General features: G+C 45.9%; 1 protein-coding gene across 3 annotated transcripts in view; it reads right to left on the reverse strand.

The window, feature by feature from the left end:
* Nucleotides 1–25,111, reverse strand: part of LOC144734923 (ATP-dependent clpX-like chaperone, mitochondrial) — a 39,502-nt gene that overhangs the window by 9,651 nt on the left and 4,740 nt on the right. For 2 of the 3 annotated variants that reach the window (XM_078617380.1, XM_078617379.1), the window contains exons 3-14: nt 23,255–23,454; nt 19,975–20,167; nt 18,905–19,059; nt 16,714–16,903; nt 15,505–15,546; nt 14,720–14,884; nt 13,398–13,562; nt 7,228–7,316; nt 5,017–5,097; nt 4,258–4,341; nt 1,549–1,704; nt 175–342 (exon numbers count right to left, since the gene is read on the reverse strand). In XM_078617380.1, coding sequence (XP_078473506.1) covers nt 175–342; nt 1,549–1,704; nt 4,258–4,341; nt 5,017–5,097; nt 7,228–7,316; nt 13,398–13,562; nt 14,720–14,884; nt 15,505–15,546; nt 16,714–16,903; nt 18,905–19,059; nt 19,975–20,167; nt 23,255–23,454 — 1,688 coding nt within the window. The remainder of the gene's footprint in view (nt 1–174; nt 343–1,548; nt 1,705–4,257; nt 4,342–5,016; nt 5,098–7,227; nt 7,317–13,397; nt 13,563–14,719; nt 14,885–15,504; nt 15,547–16,713; nt 16,904–18,904; nt 19,060–19,974; nt 20,168–23,254; nt 23,455–25,111) is intronic. The other variant, XM_078617381.1, reaches the window with a different exon arrangement.

Genomic DNA, 25,111 nt, shown 5'->3' on the forward strand with positions numbered 1-25,111 from the left:
CCATACCATCAGGGAGCTCTGTAGCGCGGGAACTCTCCGCAAAGAATTGCCTGCTCACACGAGCGAGCGAACAATTTGCTGGGCTGTAGGTTTACCTTCACCTTTTAATCGACCAATCATCTGCGCTCCACCCCGGTCCTGACCCCCTGACCCACCGCCCCCACCGTGCCCCACCTTGTCCATGCTGAAGAGGGTGCGGTACTGTGGGATGAGCGCGTTGCGTGGCTCCGTGAGGATGCGCACGAGTGTCGCCGTGTCGAGGCCGTGCAGCGGAACGAGCACGGGGAAGCGGCCCACAAACTCGGGGATCATCCCAAACTCGATGAGGTCGCGAGCCTCCGCCTGAGGATGGCCACGGCACGGGGGCACCATCAGTGGTGGGAGAAGCAGCAGTGGCAGCAGTAGCAGCAGTGGCAGCAGTAGCAGCAGTAGGAGCACCATCGTCATCATCATCATAGCTAGCAACATTACCATTGTTGTCATCATAGCAAGCAGCATCACCGTCGTCATCATAGCAAGCAGCATCATCATCATTGCAACCAGCATCACCATTGGCATCATCAACATAGAAAACACTATCACCATCATCATCGCAAGCAGCAGCATCAGAATCATCGTGACCATCATCAGAAGCAGCAGAAGCACACCACTGTCGCACCACCGCCCATGAGCATCCTCAGTCCCAGCAGCTTCATCTTCAATAGCTACATTGGAAGTGGCACTGGCAGCACCACTAACACTGTGGGTGTATTAGGCATAGAGAGACACGCCATCTACTTCACAGTGAACGTTCAAGATGTCGCGACGTCAAGCGTAGGCCATTGTGTGCCGGAGACGTGGTCCACATTTGCCACATTTGAGAAATTATCAACCGGAACATTAAAAAAAATATCTAAAAATATTTTAAAAAATAGAACATTCGACCCCGACTGAAAAACATTGGGCAGGACCCTCCTGAAAAAGAGTCATGAGGCTCATTAAGGTGTTCCTGGATAAATCGGAACAAAAAATATTGAAATAAATAATCCCAAGTAGAATAAATTATGATTACCATCCCCACTACCCCACCTGCCAAACTCAACAAACAGCAGCAAGAGTAGCAGCAACAAGGATCACATCAACATCATCTTCATCGAGTCCAGGACCACCATCAACACCAAATTCATCAGCACCATCAAGGTCACATCACCACCACCACCACCACCATCGCGACCACACAGACGTCACCATCACCACCATCACGACCACACAGATGTCACCATCACCACCATCACCACCATCGCGACCACACAGATGTCACCATCACCACCATCACCACATCGCGACCACACAGATGTCACCATCACCACCATCGCCACCATCGCCACCATCGCGACCATCGCGACCACACAGATGTCACCATCACCACCGATGCGACCACACAGATGTCACCATCATCACTGTCGCGACCACACAGATGTCACCATTACCACCACCACCACCGTCGTGACCACACACATGTCACCATCCCCACCATGACCACCGCCAAGGGGGACAAGCAGCACTCGCCTGCCGAACCAAGCGATCCCTCTCGTGCTGCTCCCACAGAGCGTCAGACGCAACTCCTCCGAGCAGCGCCGCCGATGCCGACGACGGCGGTGGTCGCGGTGACATGAGGGTTGCGTGGACCCCATCATCCCCGCTGCGCAGATTGAATCCCAGGCTCTGTACTCATTGTATTCACAATAGGGCAAATCGGCAAGAACGTGGAATTGCTATCGACATGGATTGATGCGGCGTAGCGTTGCCTCTTACATTTCATAGGGTGTAATGTCAATTGCGTTTATCAGCAATACCGTCCAGATCAGGTCTCCAACGTAGAGGCCAAGCATCATCTATTAGCACACCACTGATTTGAAAACTCTTCGTATATATTTATTTCCAGTAAAGTAAGAAAAACATTGGGTTTTTTTTATCCATAGAGATGATGTAAAAAAAAATACCCGTGAGCAGTCTCATTGTATTTGCAAATGAAAAGCTGTGAAAGAACTTAATACACGCATGGTTTGCGTTGTGTTGAGCTTTTAACGGTTACAACCTTGACGAGTCTATATGCCTGCAAACAAAATAAATGCATTCTGTAACATTACTTAGAGTAAACCTTCAACCATTCAGTAAAAAAAAAGGTCACCTTCATGCAACCCTAAAATGTAACCCTGCCATTTGTATTTATTGTAAAGCTCTGTTCGTGCACTTCGTAGGACATGCACTCATAAGATGATTAGTACACTGCACTATTAAACCAGTAGCCCGAGTTCAAATCCAGCAAACACCAGTGGCGAGTGATATCTGCACTGGTGCCGACAAAGTGTGGGACCCCCCCCAGGTTGTGTGACTGGCACAACCGGGGAAGGCCTTCATGCAATGGCTGTAAATTATCGTTTGATTTGTAAACGATCAATACTCGCATATGATTTGATGCATGCATTGTGAACATATGGATCGCTTTCAATTGATTAATTGTTACACGGCTATGACACAATGCGAAAAATAAACACATGTACCAGTAACTACAGCGCGATGCATATTGTTTGTCCATTCCGTGCACAGCCTTTTCCAAACACGCGGCTGATTCATACACTGCTTGGCGGCAGTACCGCCGATCAATGTCGCGAATAAGCCTATTATTGCTAGAGACCAGTAAAAATTCCCAGCCGCGGTCCGCATTGATTGCCGATGGCAATCACATCGGGGCGGCCGACTCATTAATTGATGACTCGCGAAACAGCGCGCCGGCTCGATGACGTCGCGTGACGAGCGCAGCCAGGACGACTTAGCACGATCAAAATGTGTAGTGCAAGCAAAGCAGGGGCAATTTACGGGGATTCCCACGAGCAGAGGAGAGACCGGCGAGAGGGTTACAGGCTCCACGCCGGCGCCAGACTTAATACCGTTAAACGGCAGACGAACTCGCGCCTCGAAAATCGATCGCGCAAAAACAATAGCACAAACCGTCGCCGCAAAATTGCGCGGGCAAAGGTCGAATGCAACGAAGGCAGTATTTGTGTTGTTTTTATTGTTAAAGTGAGCACGGCAACGCAACTCTTAATGTTGGGAATTTTTAATTGAGACAAAGCCAATGCTGCGACGGAAAGCGTTCGACTGGCAATTTAAGAAGCCAGCTCAAATCCCGTGTGGAAGTTGATTCGGCCCGTTATCATCACCATCATCCATCTGGTGTCTGCCTGTAGCAGAGTGCCACTTCACGGCAAGTCAACAGCGAATATCCTATGGAGACAACGGGCCGCTGCCATAGAATGTGAAATTTCCAGCACTGGCTCACAGCCACCGAGAGAAGATGAGTGTTCGCCCCATGCTTGTTTGAGAGTGGGGGAGACGCGTTCTGGACCAGATGCACTTCCCGACCCGCTATGTGATTTTTTTTTTGTTGTTGTGCAAATGCGCCGATGCCTCCATCACCAACAAAGGGGGAAAATTGGCCAGGCGACGCATTCAACCTTTTTTCATAGAGAAGCGAATCTGGGCCCCTCTTGACTCTAAAATATAAAATAAAGATTTAGGAAGGGGAAAAAGTCTGTACTTTTCCCTGCATTTCCTCCAATCTTCCTTTAGATGTCTACTCTCAGTGGGTTCTCGCCTGGTTTAAACACGGGTTACATGACAATAGGCACTGATTGGGACAAAACGCGACGGACACACGCATCAGAAACATTGGCACTGGTGAAGAAAACGGTAGAAAGACTTTAAAATGCGCACAAAGCAGCCATCGTGAAGGCTTCTTCGTGCACTTGCGAAGGAACAATCCACCTAGCTACTGCATGCGAGCTCATTTTCATCGCTCCATCTCCCTGGTGAACGTCCTCTTTGTTGTGTTCCTTCCTTTGCCTGCCACTACACCAAGTCTCGACTACCATCCATCATCACTTTTAGCGATGTGTCCTACCCAAGCCCCACTTACCTTTCTTTACAGTTAAGATGAGGCTTCTCACCTGTGTATTTTCTACAGTCCACTCGTGACTCTTCCTGTCTCTCAGTGTCATAATAACCGTGCATCACTCCGTGATTATTTGCTCACTTTCAATCTTTTGTTCCGCATGAATTGTAAGTAATAATGCCTTGCACTTATTATATGATTCATGTATTCATGACTCGTTATGTCACTCGTGCTGGTGCCGGGTGTATGATGCCAAAGGCCATTGTGATTTCTCCGAGCCACCCGCCCATTACCCAACACCATCATTACGGTTATCACATTACCTTTTGGTCTTTGCGTAGACTCACAATCTTTTCAAGGCCATTGAACGCTCCAGACGCCATGAAAAGAATATTGGTTGTGTCAACCTGTGCACAATAACACATCAACGCAAGCCTCGCAAACACTCCGAATGTTCCTCAACCACGACATCCAATCACACCTTGCCGACTTTGCTTGCTAGGCAGCTGCTCTCACCACCACCACCACCACCACACTACGGAACTGGTTGGACATTTCCGGCTGAGTAAACAGTGGATATCCATGACAGGTAAAGAAACATGATTGTATCTGGATAGGGATGGTCGGTAATAGGAACTGCATTTATGAGATTTTTGCACCGTTAAACACGATATTGATTACCTACCGCCAAAACACTCGCGCGCTCACACAAGCACGAACATAGAATGCACGGGCACGCAAATACAAAGCTACCCCGTATAGCCTGTAACGGGCTGTTGGGGCAAGTGCTGTTAGCAAGCACCTATGAAGGCTGGCACGGAACACGAGGGGGTAGGTGGCATGGACCATACCCGACCGCCTTTGTCTCCCCAGTGGCGATGTTTTTACACAACAGGTACCCCCATTTGAGGCTGAGTCGACCTCGGGGAGGGCCCAGGACCAGTTCAGATAATCGTCACTGGTGTTGGTTGTGAGCGGGAATCGAACTCGGGTCGCCGGGTTCGTAGCGCAGCGCGCTAACCACTGCACTACCGCTCCCCAAATGCACGCATTCGCATGCGTTCATGCGAATGCGTTCGTACCTGCACAGTCTCTCCGCGGAGTCTCCGTGAATTTTTCTCGGGCACATTAACAACCGTACCCTCCAGCATCTTGAGCAGAGCCTGCCGAGAAGAAAGAAAAAAACGACAACGAACCACCAGAATGTAGCGTGTTAATAAAGGCCACGTAAATCTATGGCTATTTTGTGACTAAACTGCTGGATGAGGGCCTCCCCACGCCATACTAAAGCCGGCAGCGGAGACATGGGCGGTGAGAAGCACAGTGTAGCAATTGATTTTGTTGCACTGCTCTCTGCTATCCAAATGGCCTTGCCGCCATAAAACACCCTGTTTATTCAAGGTGGTCCCCCATCCGAGCACTAGCCAGGCTCAGTCCTGCTTAGCTTCGGAGATTCGATGAGCTCAGGTGCATTCTGGATGCTTTGGTCAGTGGCAAATAATGAACAACCTATATTCTTAGGTTTTTTCGGTAAAGTCACGTAGGTAAAAAATTAAAATTAATAAAAGTAAAATAAAACTAAATAAAAATCACGACGTTTCGGAAGCAACACAAGCCTCCGTCTTCAGGTGGAACCGTCACAGCCACGACAGCTGTATCATTTACTTGATACAGCTGCCGTCACAGCCACGACAGCTGTATCATTTACTTGATACAGCTGCCGTCACAGCCACGACCAGCTGTATCATTTACTTGATACAGCTGCCGTCACAGCCACGACAGCTGTATCATTTACTTGATACAGCTGCCGTCACAGCCACGACAGCTGTATCATTTACTTGATACAGCTGCCGTCACAGCCACGACCAGCTGTATCATTTACTTGATGCAGCTGTCGTGGCTGTGACGGTTCCACCTGAAGACGGAGGCTTGTGTTGCTTCCGAAACGTCGTGATTTTTTATTTTGTTTTATTTTACTTTTATTAATTTAAATTTTTTACCTACGTGACTTTACCGAAAAAACCTTTGAATATGAATCCTTGCAGTCACGAAAGCTTCAAATCTAGAATGAACAACCTCCTTTATTCATCCACACAAGCTTCACCGAGTCGTGAAACATTTTCTCAGCAGGGTTTTGCTCGAGTGTGTTTGACCATTATTTTTTCAATTAGTTAATTGCATGTGAGATGAAGCCAGAATACCTGGCGAATACCCACACACAAGAGGGGAAAATGCTGAAACTCCACCCAGATAGGTCAGAAAATCACTGGCAGGACTATGCCAGTTTTAACAAAGGGACTCTTTGATTTTACCTTTTGCAATTGTGTCTAATTACGCACGTCCTCAAGAAAGCCACCTTGTTTGGTACGTCCTAACTCAGGTGAAGAAAACAACAGTGTGCAATTAGTGGGAGAAGTAATGCCACTGGCCTTTGTTAATTAAGTGTTTGAGGGCACACTCAAAGGGCATATTGTCATAAGGGAACTTTATCTTGTGAAGCGTGCCAGTGTGAAGGTCAGGATTTTCCCGCTGTCAGAAGCAGAGGAAATGCAAGTGGTGTGTGGGGGATTTTGCACGCCAATAACACAGCACTTTAGAAGCAAGGTGGGTGGCTCATGCAGAGACTGTGATATACTGTTCAGGCTCCCAACATGCGAGACTGTGGCCATTACAGCCACCATCACACCTGGCTATTGGCGATGAAAAAATAAGACGTGAAGATGAGGGGAGATTCAAGCGTGCATTCACACACTTACAAATACAAATGTGCACGCACACAAATACCAATGTGCACACACACCGATGCATGCACACACAGTCACGCGAAGAAAAGACATAGAATGCCCATATAGCCTACATAGACTGTCAGGGCAAGTGCTGTTAGTGGTTAATCTATTTAATCAAGGAATTATTTCAGCACTGTCCTGCAAAAATAACAAAAGCCGCCAATTCACGACAAAGTGGCGGTGATGTCACGGTGGCGAATGTGCCTGGCTAAATGTACTTTGAGGCCATGTGAGGTGTCACACGCTTGCTGGCAAGAGATCAAGGGACAGGGCCAAGCGTCAGGGGTCAAAATCACTCAAATGGCTGACTCTCTCATTCACAAATATCCCCTCGCATAGTCATAACTGACTTTTTGGGGCAAGTGCTGTTAGCGAACACCCATGAAGGCCGGCACGGCACACATTGAGGTGGGGTGGCAATGTTTACACACCATACCAAGTACTCAGTTGAGGCCGAGTCGACCTACATACTCTCTCACACGCGCGCACACACACATACAAGCATACCTGTTGCACACCTTCTCCTCCGACATCTCGCAGCTGGTGAATGCCTGGCACACTCCCGATCTTGTCAACCTCATCCAAGAAGACGATACCTGACGACAATTACAGACACATCACCGCAGCCACATGGTTATTGTACGATCACCAGTCCACGTGTCTCCCTGCTCCAGTGAGTGTGGGCAACGCTCCTCTCCACTGGTGCCTCTGAGCCCGTGGTAGAAAATCCACATTGCTATGGTGTTAGCCAGTTGTATGCATGCGTATGTACGTTGAGCTTCTTTCGCACCATATAGAGCCAACCATGCTAATCGGAGGTACGGGAGAAGGACAACAAACTTAACACAAAAAGCAGTTCTATAGAAATTCGTTTTCAACTTAGTATAGTGGTGGAATATATAGTGTAGTGTATAGAAGTGTAGTGTATAGTGTAGTGTATAATAGTGTGTATGTTATATGTATTGTGGGGAGCGGTAGTGTAGCGGTTAGCGCGCTGCGCTATGAACCTGGCGACCCGAGTTCGATTCCCGCTCACGGCCAACACTGGTGACGATTATCTAAACCGGTCCTGGGCCTCCCCTAGGTCGACTAAGCCTCAAATGAGTACCCGGTGCGGTGTGTAAACATCGTCACTGGGGGAGACAAAGGCGGTCGGGCGTGGTGCTGGCCACCCACCCCCTCGTGTGCCGTGCCGGCCTCCATAGGTGCTCGCTAACGGCACTTTCCCCTACAGTCTGTTAAGGCTATACGGGGGATCTTTGTCTTTGTTATATGTATTACGTTTAACTTATTTCGCACCGTACGCAGCCAACCATGCTAATTGGAGGTGTGGGGGAAGAACAAACTAAACACAAAAATCAGTAAAAAATAAATTCGTTTTCAAGCAGTTGCTATATAACAGAATATATGTTAACTTCTCAACATTGACACTAACTTAACTGATCCGAGAGATATAACAGGCTGGGTTTACCACCAACCAGGATATGCATCATGCATCTACTAATGCACCATAATGTCCGAATATTCATCAATATAATAACAATTCTTCATGAAGCAAGAAAACATTGAATGAGTCTCAAGACAATCATTCTGGAGGATCCTGCTGGCTATAATTGTCCAATTCCATAAATATATATTTTTGTGAGAAGAAGTCTGGAGGATGCAAAATAAAACCCCACCCCACACATACCGGGGTGGGTGGGGGGGAGGGTCAAAGACTGCACACAGATGAGTTTGCAACCTCATTTCTCTTCTAGCATCAACCATCTTCTTCTGTCTGCCTTACAACCCTGGAGATTAGGAGTCTCACTGCACTGACACTTCCATTTAAAAGGATGCCATTTACCTACCAAAAAGACAAAGACAAATACGCCCCGTGTATCCTACACACACACACCTATTGGCGCCGTGCGGTAAGCATCACGCCCGACCGGCAGCCTGGCTCCTCAGTGACGATGTTTACACACTGTACCAAATACTCATATAAGGCTGAGCCATCCAAGGGGAGGCCCAGGACCACGTTAGATATTTGCCGCTGAAGTTTCGTCGTGATCGGGAATCACTGACCACTACGTTACCGCTCCACACGTACGTATGTGCGTGTGTTATGCCGGCCATCATAGCTGCTCGACAACAGCACTTGCTCCTGCAATATGTGAAGGCTGCACAGGGGATCTGTATCTTTGTTACACATGTATACTTATAGATCCACACTCATAAGTATTCATCAGGAATATTTACTAATGAACGCCAATCACATTATCAGGGAATTGAATTTAGGTGAAACCCTAAACCCACAGCCCCACTTGCTAACCCAATAAACCACCCAGTTGTTTGATTAAAATACTGTCTCTATGTTATTAAATCAATATTCATTAGCACTAAAATAAACGCCTGGCAATATATCAGGCTCAATAAGCCTGATTGATCGCGATACACAGGCCTGTTGCTGTGTTTCCACAGTTAAAAGATATCAGACCCACGCTGTGCTGGGATGTTTCCTGGTACACCTGAACACAGGTAACTTCTGGTCCCAACACTTCAACTCTGTGAACCTAGGACCCCCCTCCCCCACCTCCATTGACCTTGCCCCCTCCCTTAGCAAGGAGGGCGACCATCGTATTTAAGGTTTCACACATGCTTCAGTAATCTATCAGCGCCACGGTGGCGAGATGTTAACTACCTTGCCTGGTATACAGGACGTAGTGGGTTCAATCCCGACCCTGACGCCTGTACATTTGGAGTTTGCCTGTCTCTTTCTCCCCGTGGTCGCGTGGATTTTTCTCTACGACCTCTGGTTTTTCCCTCCATATTTAGAAACAACATGCGTTTAGAGTATATACATGATAAGCCACTTCATTGAGCGATCACTTGTGGCCAGGTCGCTTCTGAAAAAGAGCAAAAAAATCTCGGTGGGCCTTAACTTATAAAATAAAAAGTTTAGTTTAGATTATCCTTGCTCATAATGTGTCTTGAAATATTTCTTCTTAACAGTGAAAAACTCATGTACCATCTCCAATAAATGTGTTCCAAGCATGCGCCCCCCGCCCCCATACTTCTTTATTCACTTTACGACATTTCCTTTTAACTGTGTCCATGATTATTATCCATGTGTCATATCAATATCCACGTATCCCTGTGGATCATAAACAAGTAAAGCCTGTGAAAATAGCTCAGTGTGGGAATTACAGAGCTAAAGCAGTGCATAAATATAAGCGCTAGTAGCTAAGACACTAAACATTTTAAACATATATTCATTTTAATGAATATATGTTTCAAAGCAGTGGCGGCTCCTGCAAAATCTCTCAGGGGGGGCAAATGTCTGGATGATTGATAAGGATAAGGTCCACCCATGCAATGGATAAATTAACAGCTTAAGCATGTAAAGGCAACTTCACTTCTTTAATATTAATGAAAAATAAAGTGACTCTTACAATGCATCTTGTTTGTTTCTATCTCACTATTATTACAATCCACTTAGTTTCTTTTATTAAAGATTCCACTAGGTGGCGACAAATAACATTGTTGACTGAAACGTGCTTACGTATGATGACGTAAGCACGTTAGTGCGAGCCCTCCCGGAAGCCATAGAGAATGCATTGCAGCGCCCGCCTTTCGAAAAAAAACATCTTTGAATGTAAGTCTATGGGACCACACGGGGCGATTCTCAGCCAGAGTGAAATCGCCCAAAAAGAGGCGGTACTCCACAGAACGTGACATGACGCTGATTGGACTATATCCAGAGGCACAGTAACAGCTGAGATTGGTGGTGCGTCGCCCAATCGCCCTAATGAAGAAACCGCCCCTGTTCCAAAGTTTATATGGTTGGGCAAGGGCTTGCCTGGTTATCATGGTTGTAATTGCTGTTTTACGTGTAAATTTTAAATTTTCACAACATTTCTTACTGCGCATGTCTTGTGTTTAGATGCGACACAAGTTAAACCAGTTGCGGCGATAATAAATATAATACAATACAACTTAAATTGTTATTCCAAGGTAAAATTCCGTGCATTTCACACATCGTGAACGTGTCAAATTTAAAGGGCACATTTGCAAGATCACGGCATATAATTATCACGCACTTATCTCGGTGTGAAACGCAGCCCTGTTCTTAGGAAATTAAGTGTTTTAGTTCAACAAATTCAGCAGATTAACACAGTGGAGCACCACTACCACTTTACGGGAAGTCCACAGCAATCATCCCGTGGAGAGGCTGCAGATTTTTAAGTCCAACTTAAAAATGTCTCACACTTCATATCGGGGTGTTCGCACGGGGGAAGTGGGAACGCCCACAGACCGCTCAGACTGGACCCTTTGTAATCACGTAAGCCAGACAGTCAAACTTCCAGAAATACAGCCATTAACACAGGGCATTGACGTAAGCCAACACAATTGCACCAAGCAGTGGCAGCATTTTGCCTTAGAAATGAAGACCGCACTCCAGCTTGTAACCATAGCAATAAACACCAGGCTCTCCAGCCCACAAGTTCAAAATCACACCAATAGGGACACGACATTGCTGCAGTGCATAACACGTTACACATCACGGGATTAAACACACTACAGTACCGCAGCACATTGTACACGTACAACCTTTTAATTGATCCACTGCTGGATGAGGGCCGCCCCATGCCGTGCGGGTTGCGGGTCATTATTTGATCATACTTCACGCCGGTTTAGTGCAGTGGAGGCGAGAAGCAGTCGCGGGAACTTAGTAACGTAAGAAAAGAAAATATCTACACCGACCTCTGCTGCCAACATAACAGAATCATTATTTAACCTTTCTCCTATGAAAAAATAATTCCTACTGACTCCCACAATGTGGATTTTTTTCTGCCAACCAGCTAAAGGCCACAGCAGAGATGAGCAATGCCCAACTGCTCATTCAATAACGAGACTCCCTTACACTGAGCATGACTGCCATCTGGTGGAACTGCAGAATCACGTGCAGATTCGAACGTGGATACAAAGCTGGGAACACATTCATGCGGAGGGAACTGGTAGGAACGTTGGGTTGCTCGGTCAATGGCCAGGGTCAACAGCGGCATGGTGTATTCCGCAAATATGCCCGACTGTGAGGGCGGGCACAAGCCGGCGTGAGTAGGTTAAACGTTGAGTTTTATGAGGGCACCACGGGGTGACCAGCCTCTCCCCACCCAGCCTCACCTATCTCACCCAGCCCCACCCTCCCCACCAAGCCCCTCCCCACCCTCCCCACCCTCCCCACCCAGCCCCTCCACACCCTCCCCACCCAGCCCCTCCCCACCCAGCCCCTCCCTGCACGACAGACGGACACAATAATCCCGTGGGCTGGTGTAACCAGGAAGGTTCCTACCAGAAAAGTTGTTTTTTTTAAGTAGTGAGCTATGAACCCAGACATCCGAGTACAATTCCTGGGCACGGATATCATCAGTGACTTGTGATAAAAAAAAACAGCTCCTGACCTCACCCTCCCCTTATAATACAATTTGAATGCAGTTTTAAAAATGTGATCACATTTTAAGATGCTGTTAAGAGAAAACAGGGAAAATGATTTTCTTAACAACACGACTTAGAAAGGTATTTATTTAATTCACTTCCTTAAGGACGAAGTATTACCACTTGTATTGCTGCCATACATGAGGGGCGTGCATGACATATGACATCACCACCTTGGCCAACAAGTCAAATCCTAAAACAAATGGTTTAATCGCCAAACTTTGAGCAACCCTTTGATCAATTTGGCAGTCTTTTTTCTGAGATAAGCAACGTAACATTGCACTAAGATATTATTTATATTGGTTCATCTTCGCTTGAGTTATCGCACCATGACACCCATTACAGACACACAAACAAACAGACCGAATGCTGATAAAAAATACTTTAAAACTTAGTTGGAAAACATTATGTAAACTAAACTAAAAACTATTTAAAATTTTACCAGGTAAGGCCACTGAGCTGTAATAGCTCTTTTTCAGTAGCGACCTGCCCACAAATGATAGCTCAACAAAGTGGCTCATCACATGAACATTTCAAGCAGCCAAATGCTCTAAACACGCGTTGATTATAATTGTGGAGGGAAAAACCGGAGGACCCGGAGCAAAATCCACACGACCATGGGGAGAACACGACCTCCTTTATACCAGGCGAGGTAGTTAACATCTCGGCTACCGTGGGCTTGATTTTTTTAAAGGATATTGGCCAAACATCTCATGGAGGACCCTCTTCAAAACAAGCCATGGGACTTGTTATCATTAGCGGGGTTGTTTTTATTCTTCCTCTTTGAATCTTTCATTTTGTTATATAAACGAGCTTTACTACCCGGCTTCGCCGGAGACTTGGATTCTTGTCTTAGATTAACACACGGCCTACGCGGAAGGTGGGGGGGGTGCGTGACGTCAGCAAGCACACTGCGTAACGCTGCCGCATGCGGGTGACATCACAGATGTGACGTCACCGCTCACTTGCCGTGCAAAATATACACATTATTGCGCCCACCCCACCCCAAAATACAAAAGTCTATTTTTATACGTTTTGCATTGTGTACAGTCTGGAAGCTACCCACATGCCGAATTTCAAGTTGATTGCATGTCGGGAAGTATGCTAAACATTTCGGACACACATAATCACAAATTTCCCTTTTATATATATAGAGATAAAAACCATCAGCAGAAAGCTCCAGGCCAGGCCTCGCTCACCCTGCTGTGCGCGGTCCACGCTGTACTCCGCGTCCTGCAGCAGCTTGGCCACCACGGACTCCACGTCCTCGCCCACGTAGCCGGCCTGCGTGAGCCCCGTGCAGTCGCAGACGGCAAACGGCACGTCCAGGCAGCGCGCCAGCGTCTGAGCCAACAGCGTCTTGCCTGCCGACAGAAACGCTCGCCTGTTAAGAGTGCATGGCTGTGTTATAAAGGCACCGAGGCTGTGTCACAGATACTCTGGATTTAAGATGACCTCGAGCTGAGTATACATTCCTACGAGTGCTCGTAATGGATATATGAAAGACGCTGAGCTGACACTATTGCAGACTTGAACTCAAGCCCCGGTGCTAGGGTCTCAGGCGATCACAACGGCACTGCCGGCAATCTGGGTTAAAGCCCTGGAGCTGGGTGTATCTCTCTCAGTATGTCAAACAGTCAGGGTGCATTCCTACTGAAATGAGCACTGGACTGACAATCATCTCTGTTTGGGGACACGACGCCAAGTGGAAATTACTGAGATGATTGACAAATGCACCACCTGTGCCCCCTACTACCTGGCGCTCTGCCCGTCGTTGTGAGCGTCGCTCCTCTGCACTCCGTTATTGCTGGACAGCGACTGCTTCCAACTGCCCAGAAGCGTCCTTCAAGAGCCTGCTCCACAAAGTCTGACCTTGACACCGGTGGCAGCAGTGATAGGGCAAGCCTTACACATCTCCAGGTCCTCCTGCATCATATCAGCCCATCTCCTCTCTAGTCCTTGCCACATCCATTTAGACCACTCTATGAGGCCAAACAAAACCTGCCTGTGTATAGCCTTCACAAACAGTATCAAAATATGTATTCATACTCGAGGAATCTGATGAGCTAGAAAGCTCTTTTTCACAGCCTGTAACAGACTGTTGGGGCAAGTACTGTTCTCGAGCACCTATGAAGGCAGGCACGGCACACACGAGGGGGTGGGTGGCCAGCACCACGCTCGCCCGCCTTTGTCTCCCTAAGTGGCGATGTTTACACACCGCACCAGGTACTCATTTGAGGCTGAGTTAACCTAGGGGTGGCCCAGGACAGGTTCAAATTAATCGTCACTACTGTTGGCCGTGAGCGGGAATCCAACTCGGGTCGCCAGGTTCTTGAGTGTACTACCGTGTACTTATCCAAATAAAGACAAAGATCTCCCGTATAGCCTTCATAGACTTTTTGGGGCAAGTGCTGTTAACGTGCACCTACGAATGCCGGCACGGCACACGAGGGGGTGGGTGGCCACCACCACCACACCACATACACCACAGACACACACATACGCACGTGTGCCCCCTTACCACAGCCCGTAGGGCCAATCAGCAGGATGTTGCTCTTGTCGAGGTGAATCCCGGCAGCGCTGGCTCGGTCCAGGGCCTCGCTCGCCCGGCGCACCGTCCCTGCGGCTCCCCCCATCGTCGGTGGCGAGGACGCAACTTTCTGGCTACCCGTCATCTCCAGCAGCTCTGCGGAGGCAAGGCCGGTTGGTTCGCATCACGGCGTACCGCAGCGGAGCATTTACCACGCGGAGGGCGGGTAAACGAGACGCCGACGTTAATTAGGCAGCCAAGACGGACGGTTATGCTTTGGGGCGTGTGTGTGTGTCATGTACGACTGCTTTGTCAATCAACTGCTGGATGAGGGCAGCACCATGCTGTGCGGATCGTGGGGGTTATTTGACCACAATCCACGATGTTGGTCATTGTGGGTTGGTGAAGGCTGGCAGCATAGACATAGAATCATAGAAGCACATTTCAATGGAATGTTTCTGCACTATCTCCTGCTGTCCACAATACACCTCTGCAGCCTGTTATTTTGTTATGCAGGGTGGTCCTTCATCCAAGCACTGACACGTCTCAATCTGCTTAGCTTCCCAGAGCTGATGAGATTGGAACGCATTCCAATTGACTCAACAAGAGTGGCAAGTTTGAATCGCCTGCCGGAAGTCGATCCAGCCAATGTCGATAAAATGAACCCCAATTTGTGCTTTTCTTATGAACAGACTGGCACTCACTGATACTTTACACATGTGTAATTTGTACCAGGATATATAAGGTGAGTGAATGCTGAAATCAAGTCAACGTACTTGTTAGCTTGTAAAAATCTGCCCGCCTTCCCGTTTCTACTTCTGCAAAAAAAAAAGGCAAGGGACTGTCAAGTCAGCAGGAAGACATGGGGATGTAGAACCACAAATAAAAACTAGCATCAGCAAATAAACACAGGGTTCATCAACAACAAGAATATCAATATCCAGGAGAAAACAACCCCCGGTATAAACAAGGAGGTCCACATGGACCCATCAATCTTCAACTAATGACTGGACCAAGGCATAAATCAAACTGCACTGGCTGAGATGCGGTATCCAAATCAGTTGTGTTAAGTGAATTACAAATTATTCTAAAACGTTGTGGTTTCATCTAAAACATGTGCCGCAGGGAATCCTAAATGATGAGAAATAACACGATCACAGACAATTTAATTGGGGAAACATCGAGTCCTATCCAGTCAAATATGTTTAAGTTCATAGGCATAAGCGTCACTTCTTAAGCCTTATTCCACAAGCAGCAATATGCTGGGTAAGTTATATTTAACTCTGGCTCACAATATTTTCCATCACTATCGTGTTTTTTTATTTTGTATATTTCAAAACTTTCCAATTGTGCTATCATCATCATCATCATGTCCATGAATGAAGCATCCTATTCAGAACTATCCTAGTAGTGCATCACCACCTCATGTTAAGAGAATGGCCCATGAAAGGAGATGACACGTACCCACTTCTGAGGTCTCTTCAAGTGGGCCTCTCATCCACACTCCGAGGGGTGCTTCACCTTCCCACCGGGAGGTGTACCAAGTGACTCCAAGTGTGAGCTGATGAGCGAGTAAGTGAATGAGCGAGGCGTTGGGCGAGTGAACAAGTTGTTGGGCGGGTGATAGAGTCAATCATTCAATCAGTGGTGGACGTGAGTGGTTACGATAAGCTGGTGGGTGAGTGAGTGAATCTGGGTAAATGAGTGCGTAGGTCAGTTACTTAGTGAGTAAGCGAGAGATGGGCTAACAAATTATGGAGCATATGACTCGGGCAGCGAGTGCTATTTGATGAGCCAACCAACACGCGCCCATACAAATCTACACCAATTAAAAAACTCAAACATGGCTCATCCTTCAAACTAACCAATACCCGCGTGCTACATAATATAAGACACAAACAAAGTAACGTCCCCGAAGTGCATCACGCCCTGTCAGCCCGCCTTAATCCACCATGGGATGTCAAAAATCAGCAAAAAGGTCTCACCACGTGGGGCTAGCACCGGCTGTATCTCAGCTGGGCTACCCTCATCCTGCTTCTGCTGCTGCTGCTGCTGCTGCTGCGATACTGAGCACAGGTTGCTGTGCACGCGCTTGTAGTGGTTGTACACAGCCACCGACAGCACCTTCTTCGCGTGCTGCTGACCAACGACGTGTAGGTCCAGAAACTCGCTGATCTGTGACGAGATGCGGGGAGGTAATGTGTCAGCGATATTCGGCGATCTTTTTTGATTTTAAATCCTTTATATTAAGTTCACTCGCTTGCTTGCTTGCGCGCTTACGACCGTGCAAATCTTTCGGTCGTTTTTTTAACCCACTTCCCGTGATCCAATCGAGCTGACATTTTGCACACAGACTCGTTGTGCGTGACAATTTATTTTCGTGAAAAAAATTTTCCAAAATTTTCCACTTTTTAGGAACATTTTTTTTTCATATTTAATTTCAAATACAAATGTGATAAAAATGAAACTCTTACTCATGAAAAACAGAAATGAATAATAAAATAAAACCGATGCCATGCATATAAAGGATTTATAGTGAAAAACTTTGTTTTTACGGGTTAATTTTTTCACCCTTTAAGACAAGACACATATTCGTGTTTGTTTAGTTTGTTGTCCTTCCATCGCACCTCGGATGAGCGCGGTTGACTACGTATGGTGCTAAAGAAGTTCAGCATACATACATCCGATAATTCTAGATTTGAAGCTTTCGTGACTGCAAGGATTCATACTCTTAGGTTTTTTTCGGTAAAGTCACGTAGGTAAAAAAAAATAGTAAAATAAAATAATAATAATAAATGAAAATAACTAAATTAAATCACGACGTTTCGGAGGCAACACAAGTCTCCGTCTTCAGGTGGGACATCCGATATTTTTTTCAGAAAGTTTGCTCTGGAAGTTGAATTAATTATCAAGGCCCTTAAAGAAGACCACGTTTTTCTCCTGGCTGGAACATTTCATTTTCAAGCGCGATGACAGAGATTACGAGCAGCAACAAAATTGCTTAATGCCATATAATTTTCTTTACATTTTGAATCTCCTCCCCTTTTGTGTATATTCTTTGGGTTTTCTTTACATTCGATTGGGATGGCCTTTGTGATCCTGTTTATTTCAACAAGGAACAGGATTGTATAAGTGACTTGATTTTAAGAAGCGCTGTGTCTTGAATATAGTGATTAGTCTAGATTTTGATCATGCGATGGGAACTATTAATTTACGTGGTATGTTTGGTCACGTGTTTTGTGGGTATTTTTATTTTTTGACTTAATGTTAATGCTGTTACTTTTCATCAAGGACCTCTTGATTACATATTGCTCAGCAAATATTGTTCAGCACATGTCAACAGAACCAAATATTTCAGAACTATAAAAAAGCCAACATAAGCTAACTCGTAAAATATCCTGGGTATTTGTGTGTGTCGTTATCAGTAACCAATCTGTGGCTTAATTATGAGCATCTCAATGGCACGAGCTCAGTCCTCTACCAATATATTATCCCCCCCCCCCAAGCCACCATGCCACCTCACTCAAAGTGATAATGAACAACCTCTTGGTCTTGTTCAATTGGTCATCATCATCATAATGAGCCATGACACATCCACTGCTGGATGAAGCCCCATCCGAGTCATCGCCATCCAATAGCACTACACTGGAGCGATTTAAGCCGCACCACCTCTACATAATAATAGGCTCAGTCAACCATTCTACACAACAAAGACACATTTCCTGGCAGCGATTTCAGCCGCATCATCTCTACATAATAAAAAGGCTCAGTCCCTTTTACACGCACCTGTACATCATCCGCACCTGGTTTGCACAACAAAGGCTCATTCCTAACAGCGTGCTTCAGCCGCACCGAACCTCACACAAATTATATTCAGGGCCTACCTTGGCTCCTCCCACCGTCAACCAGTATATATACAAATACAGTTTTCTTGGTATTTTTCTCACTTGATACAGCTATCGTGCTGTGACGGTTCCACCTGAAGACGGAAGCTTGTGTTGCCTCCGAAACGTCGTGATTTTTATTTTATTTTTATTCTACTTTTATTAATTTCAATTTTTTACCTACGTGACTTTACCGAAAAAACCTAAGAATATGAATCCTTGCAGTCACGAAAGCTTCAAATCTAGAAGCACTACACTGGACAACAACAACAAAAACGTTCAGAAGGTTCACCTTCTTGGGCGGGGGTGGTGGGCGCTGCGGGTAGGAGAAACGTGGAGCCTCCTCCTCCTCGTCGGAGGCCTTTAGGCCTCGTCTCCAATCGGGATCGGTGAGCACCAAATAGAAGTGCTGGCACTTCTCGCACTTGACGAAGCGTGCCGACGCTGCTTTTCACACGCACGCCGGCGGGCGAAAGCGACGCGCGGGAGACGGGAACGAAAAGGCGGAGTAAACCGAGGCGGCCCTTGATCAATAATGTCGCTCGCAACAACTTTTAACGCGCAAGTTGGTCCATTTACCACCGGCATGGGAAACATATGGGAAAAAGTATTGTTTTGCAGTCAGCAAAATGCATAAACAACAACCGCCGTTCGCCACTAAGTGGCGGTGACGTCACGACGGAAATTGTGCCATGCTCGGTGCACTTTGAGGCCACGTGAAGTGTCGAAGACCCGCTGGCAAGAGGTCACGGAACAAACCCAGGTGCCAGGGGTTAACTGACTGAGATGACTGGCAAAATGCATGTACGTTTGTACACCAACATTTAGAATTGGGTGGTTGTTTTTACGGTGGCTTAAAGTGATCACATGGGTGGACATGTGTCGTCATGGCATTACACCAGCAGTGAATGAAACAGGGATATGTTTTACGGGAATAGCATTTTTTAAATATAAATCATGATAGGCACATCATTACGCAAGTTAATACTGCAGTCCGCTCAGTCATTTTACACATTTTATTTTTATAAAATGGTGACACGCACACATTTCATATACAGCTCTGCCGCTCAACCAAATGAGCTGGTGATGATAATGGTGGTGGTGATTATGGTGATTGAAATGGTGCTTGTGGTCGTAATAATTTTGCTGTATGATGCTGCCAACTAATTATAATTGGGCTCATTTGACCTCATTTGGCCTACACCCATAATCTTATAACTGCAAGTCTTGTTGCTCTAACAAATGGGGCCATAGAGCTCATCTCTGTGCATGCACGTGCTTGTGTAAGTCTACATGACGATCGAATATAACAAAGGACGGATGATCTAGTAGAGTGCAAGCAAGGCGTAGAACAAAACTCACACACAAAAGTTTCCACGAGGGTGCAGGGATCTCCGCATTTAGGACAGCGAGGTTGCTCCCCATCACCCTTTCCCGAGCCGGAGCCGGAGCCTTGCCCTGCCCCCAGCCCTGCCCCCAGCCCTGCACCGAGCCCTGCCCCTGCCTTTGATCCTGAGGCTGGGCCTTTTTTGCCTCCTCCCTCCGATGAAGATTTCTGCACAAAACGGACGGAAAAAGAACAGCCTTGTCACCTCATTTGCCAGTACAAAATATGATAATTGTTTTTTTACCCTTCTATCTGGCAACAAAACTGACACCTTTTTTACAAGGAGTCATGTTTGCATAGACCACAATACCTGCAGCCATAATGCAAACAAACAACATAACTCTGATAATATATGCACTGTCCTTGAAGTTGATTGGTCAACACCTGAGACAGCTTTCCTTAGTCTCACATGGGTTGGACCAGATGACGCCAAAAGGCGCACAGCCTTGTCATTTTACATCCACTCTTCAGAGCATCTCCAAGCTCAAAAAGGGCACTGGGCATCTCGGTTGACGGCCACGAGCCGGCGATGGGCATTCGACATGACTCCTACTGGGGCCAGAGTCATGCGAGCACCTCCGATGGCTCGCTTGATCAAGAAGATGCGTGAACTAGACTTGTGGTATTAAGAGTTGAACGGAAATGCAACTGTGCATACTTTGCAAGTATTACGGCACAATAGTCATGTTAATGAAAACAGAAACCACATTTTGTGTAGGTTGCTAAGGCTGCCAAAGGAATGGGAAAAAAAGCTGTCTTTAATGATCAATTTGTACTGAGGCCAACAGATGCTTAATATGAGCTGTGCAAACACATCAGCGAGATGTTTACCAGATTTAATCTCGGCACTCCACTATGCACACCCATTACAAGTCGGTTACATTTCATTAAGGGCTCAGCTTAATTGCATTTTGCTAAGAAGTCAAATGCTTGATTAAACAAGACTGTACACATTTCTAACATGAGCCTTTACGATGCCACTTACATTAAAAAGCCATTGAAATTTGCCAGTAAAACGTTGTATTATTGTTCGTAAGAATATTCAGCCCTTTGTCTCCATAAGCCGTGTTGGTCATGGGGGATGTTTGACCATACTTCACCACGCTGATCCGTGCGGAAGTGGAGTGCCAAGACACAGTTCAGATATAATATGCCACTGACGTTGGTTGGCTGTAAAACGGAAATCAAACCGAGGTTACCGGGTTCATAGTGCTTCAAGAATCCCCGTGTTCTAATACCATGTCACAAAAAGTACAATATGTTTTTTTTTTACTTGGATGAAAAGCAAAGTCACATTTTCAAAATTGGACCTCAAAAATCCAACTCGCACCCAAACTTGGGTTGTTCACATGGATAAAAGGGGAAATTAAATTTTAGGCAAGGGTAGCTTTTGTGATTGATTTCCTTTTAGCCATAGTGACCGCCAATGTTAAAGAAATGAACTACAAATTCACAGATTGACACGAACAAGAAGAAATGTAAATTGCACAGAAATCAAAGCTTGCTTTTCAAACGACCTACTACACCCATTTGAAAGAAAGTCACACCTCGTAACCTTAGCAACAAACATACCCCAACCAACAAATTCCAAATAACACCTCGCATTCACGGACTGCACTCCATCGTACACTCGCAAACAAGGTAACAATCTTAATATATGCTCTCAATTACACGTGCAGAATTATATTTTGACTGTACACAACAACGTTTGAACATTTTGACATTGTCATTCTATCATACAGGCTCCCCTTCACATACGCGATCGATGCGTTCCCGGAAAATCGCGGATGTCAAAAGCAATTTTCCCATAAGAGGTTCGGTGAATTCACTCACTATCGCACACATAGCCGCCTATATAATCCTAGGCTATATCAATACAATAAATGTACACGCAATAGAATACTTTAAAATTAATAAATGCGTTATTAATGACTTATACTCTTAGGTTTTTTCGGTAAAGTCACGTAGGTAAAAATAAATAATAAAAATTACATAATTTAAATAATAATACAAATAAATGTATTTCTATTATTTTTATTTAAATACATTTATTTCTATTATTTTATGTTTATTATTTATTTTTACCTACGTGACTTTACCGAAAAAACCTAAGAGCATGAATCCTTGCAGTCACGAAAGCTTCAAATCTAGTGTTAATGACTTGTAACTACGCTGGAGTAGCGATGTGGAGACAAAGGGAAGAGGTCCGGTGTACACGATGCTGTACGGTGCAGTACACTTGTTATCGTACTGCACTGCCTGCTGGCAACACCATTGGGTCGCGGTGCCAGGGTAGGGTTGCGTACATCGCATTGCGGGATGACGTTATGCCGAAAATTGCCTCTCGTGTGTCAATAAAAGGTCTAAATGCAAAGTGCGCGTTATTCCTAAATGGTGTACCACAAAAGTGCACAAACCGAGGATTGCCTGTACCGATGTTTGATTGTTTTTTAGTTTTACTGGCTGGTTGTCGTGCGGGCAGGCAAGTGCAGGGCGATGACGTCACCCGCATCCCACAGCGTTGAGCCGGGTTCTTGCATCGCGCCTCCCCTCCCCACCAGCCACCCACCACCCACCACCCCGGGCCGTGTATCCCGTGCAAATACGTGGGCAGTGCAAGTATTTTTATTATTTAACAAAAACTGACATACTCACTTAATATTTCCAACTATAAACACTGCATCTTTGATTTATTAAGAGCTCTGCTGAGCAGAGGGCTATCAGAGAGTAGCTCCGTGGTATCCTCTTCCATGAGCCATTCTTGAACACACAGGGCTGCAGTGTAAATTTCGATTTAAATCTTTCGTGACTGCAGGGATTCATCTTCTTGGTTCTTTCGGTAAAGTCACGTAAAATGGAAATAATAAAAATAAAACATAATAAAATACAATTCTCACGACGTTTCGGCCACAACGCAAGTAGCCGTCCTCAGGTGAAGAACAGGTCTGTCGAAGAGACAGAGTCTCTGAGGACGGCTACTTGCGTTGTGGCCGAAACGTCGTGAGAATTATTTAATTATGTTTTATTTTTATTATTTTATTATTTCCATTCTACGTGACTTTACCGAAAGAACCAAGAAGAGGGCTGCAGTGCTCTGTGAGAAATCCAAACGGATTCTCCGTCTGGTGGCACGACGGCGAAAGCGCTCTCAGGATACAAATTAAGGGAAAAGTGTGTTTTTTTTTTAAACGATCGTTGGGTGCTGTGAAAACGTTGGAGAGGGTGATGATGCGAGGGGGCTCTCCCCGTGCCCACCTTGCCGCCCGTGGGCCCTCCCTGTTGCTTGGAGGGCGGCGGCGGTGAACGAGGTGTGTGAGAGGGAGGCTCCCTGGCCCTGGAGACGGAGGGGGAGAAGGAAAGGGTCCTTGCCGGAAGCCGCAGGAGCGGCCATAGCTGCTTGGGGGCAGGGCAAGGCCACGGGGAGCAGCCAGCGAACGCGACACGCGCACGGCCTCCTGTTCAAGGGAGAGGGGGGATACACCGGATGTGACAACTGCAGTGTTGTTATCCTGGAAAAATCTTGATGATCCATATTTTTACTTATTTCTTTGATTGTTTGTTACTTCCCACAGCCTCCCCAATGTATTGCCATCGGTGTCATGATATACGTATCCCTTTGGATGTCTTGCAGAGCAATCCAATCCTCTGTTAGAAAACGGCCCATGTAAGTGGATATTACAGCGCTGTGTCTGATAACCCTCCAAATAACCTGGTTCAGAGAGCAAAGGACAGCACTTTGCCACCTGCCCAGCCATATGACGGTGATGTTTGTCACATGACAGCTAAAAATAATTGTTCCCCAATTTAAGTGCAGAACCAAATACAATATTACAGTTGTTTTGTGCATTGGTGACCAGCAAAGATGATTAAACTCACTGCGCTCACTGTGTTTCATCACTCATTTTACCACCAGCAACAATACAACCACACAATGAAACATGACCGAGTTCCGTGTTGATATTCTGGAGGGCATACATCGCCCCTCCCTTATCGCCCCTCCCCCACCACGAGTGCATTAATGCATTGTATACACTTTAGCTAAATATTAAACAAATTTTACACGATCTAATACATTTAAATGCATTTTATTTCATATGATGTATTACAGAGTGTACTCTAAAGTATTCAGTATGTGCATTACTTTATAACATGTACAATTGATTCTTGCATTTAAAATGCATGGATTTTTTGTTTATTCATTAGACGATCTTGTTCAGCCAAATGTGAAATCCAGATAGCTCGTGTCCGGCTCATCGGGTTTCTATTCTAGTGTAGAGATAAAATACTAATTGAATGCAAGAACATTTACATATTCAACAAAAGGTTTCTCAACAAGTCTACTTCGTAGGTTCGATGGTAATCGGAATTATTGACCGGAAAAAATGATGTAACAAGCATATTGGTTTTCTTTCTTTAATGACAATACGGGACCTTTTCGCCAGTCTCAAAGCATGAAAAAATAAAGAATAGGCTGTACCTTTCTGGCAATAACACGGGTGTTGACATGTTCAAACACCAACCAAAAACGTTTTGCAAGGAATCAAATTCATATTAACCACACGGACGTGTGTTGAACAGGGACAGCTTGATTCAGGGTCTAGTCTCTAACAGTGTTCGCCTTTTGGCGTTCTCTGCTCCGACACTGGTGAGACTAGCCTCTAAAGAAGGCGGTCTTTGGTGTAGGCCAATCAGTTTTAAAGACAATGCATATTTATCAGAGCATGTTTGATTGCATGTTCACCGCAAACTTGATTCCTTGAAAAATGTTTCTAGTTGGTGTTTGAACATCGTAACGCCGATTTTATTGCCAGAAAGGGTTAAACCCAATTATGTTTCATACTTTAACGACCATATTAACAACAGTGTTTAGTTCTTTTCAGCTCAACTCGCAGCCGGAGCTCTCACGTTCGAATCCCAGTCGGGGTTGGTCCCATCATCAGTATTCTCATAGGGGCAATAACATTTTACAGCACCACTCTGTCGGATGTCACCCGTGATGGTCCTCTAAATAAACTAGGACCCTGACACAGCAATGTGGAGTTTCCACCACTGGCCCGGGGGAGCCAAGAAAAATCTTCACACAGCCCAATGCTCTTTTTAACAATGGAGGCT

Source organism: Lampetra planeri, chromosome 53 (assembly GCF_965212315.1).
Source record: "Lampetra planeri chromosome 53, kcLamPlan1.2.h2, whole genome shotgun sequence".
In the NCBI taxonomy this organism is placed as follows: Eukaryota; Metazoa; Chordata; class Hyperoartia; order Petromyzontiformes; family Petromyzontidae; genus Lampetra; species Lampetra planeri.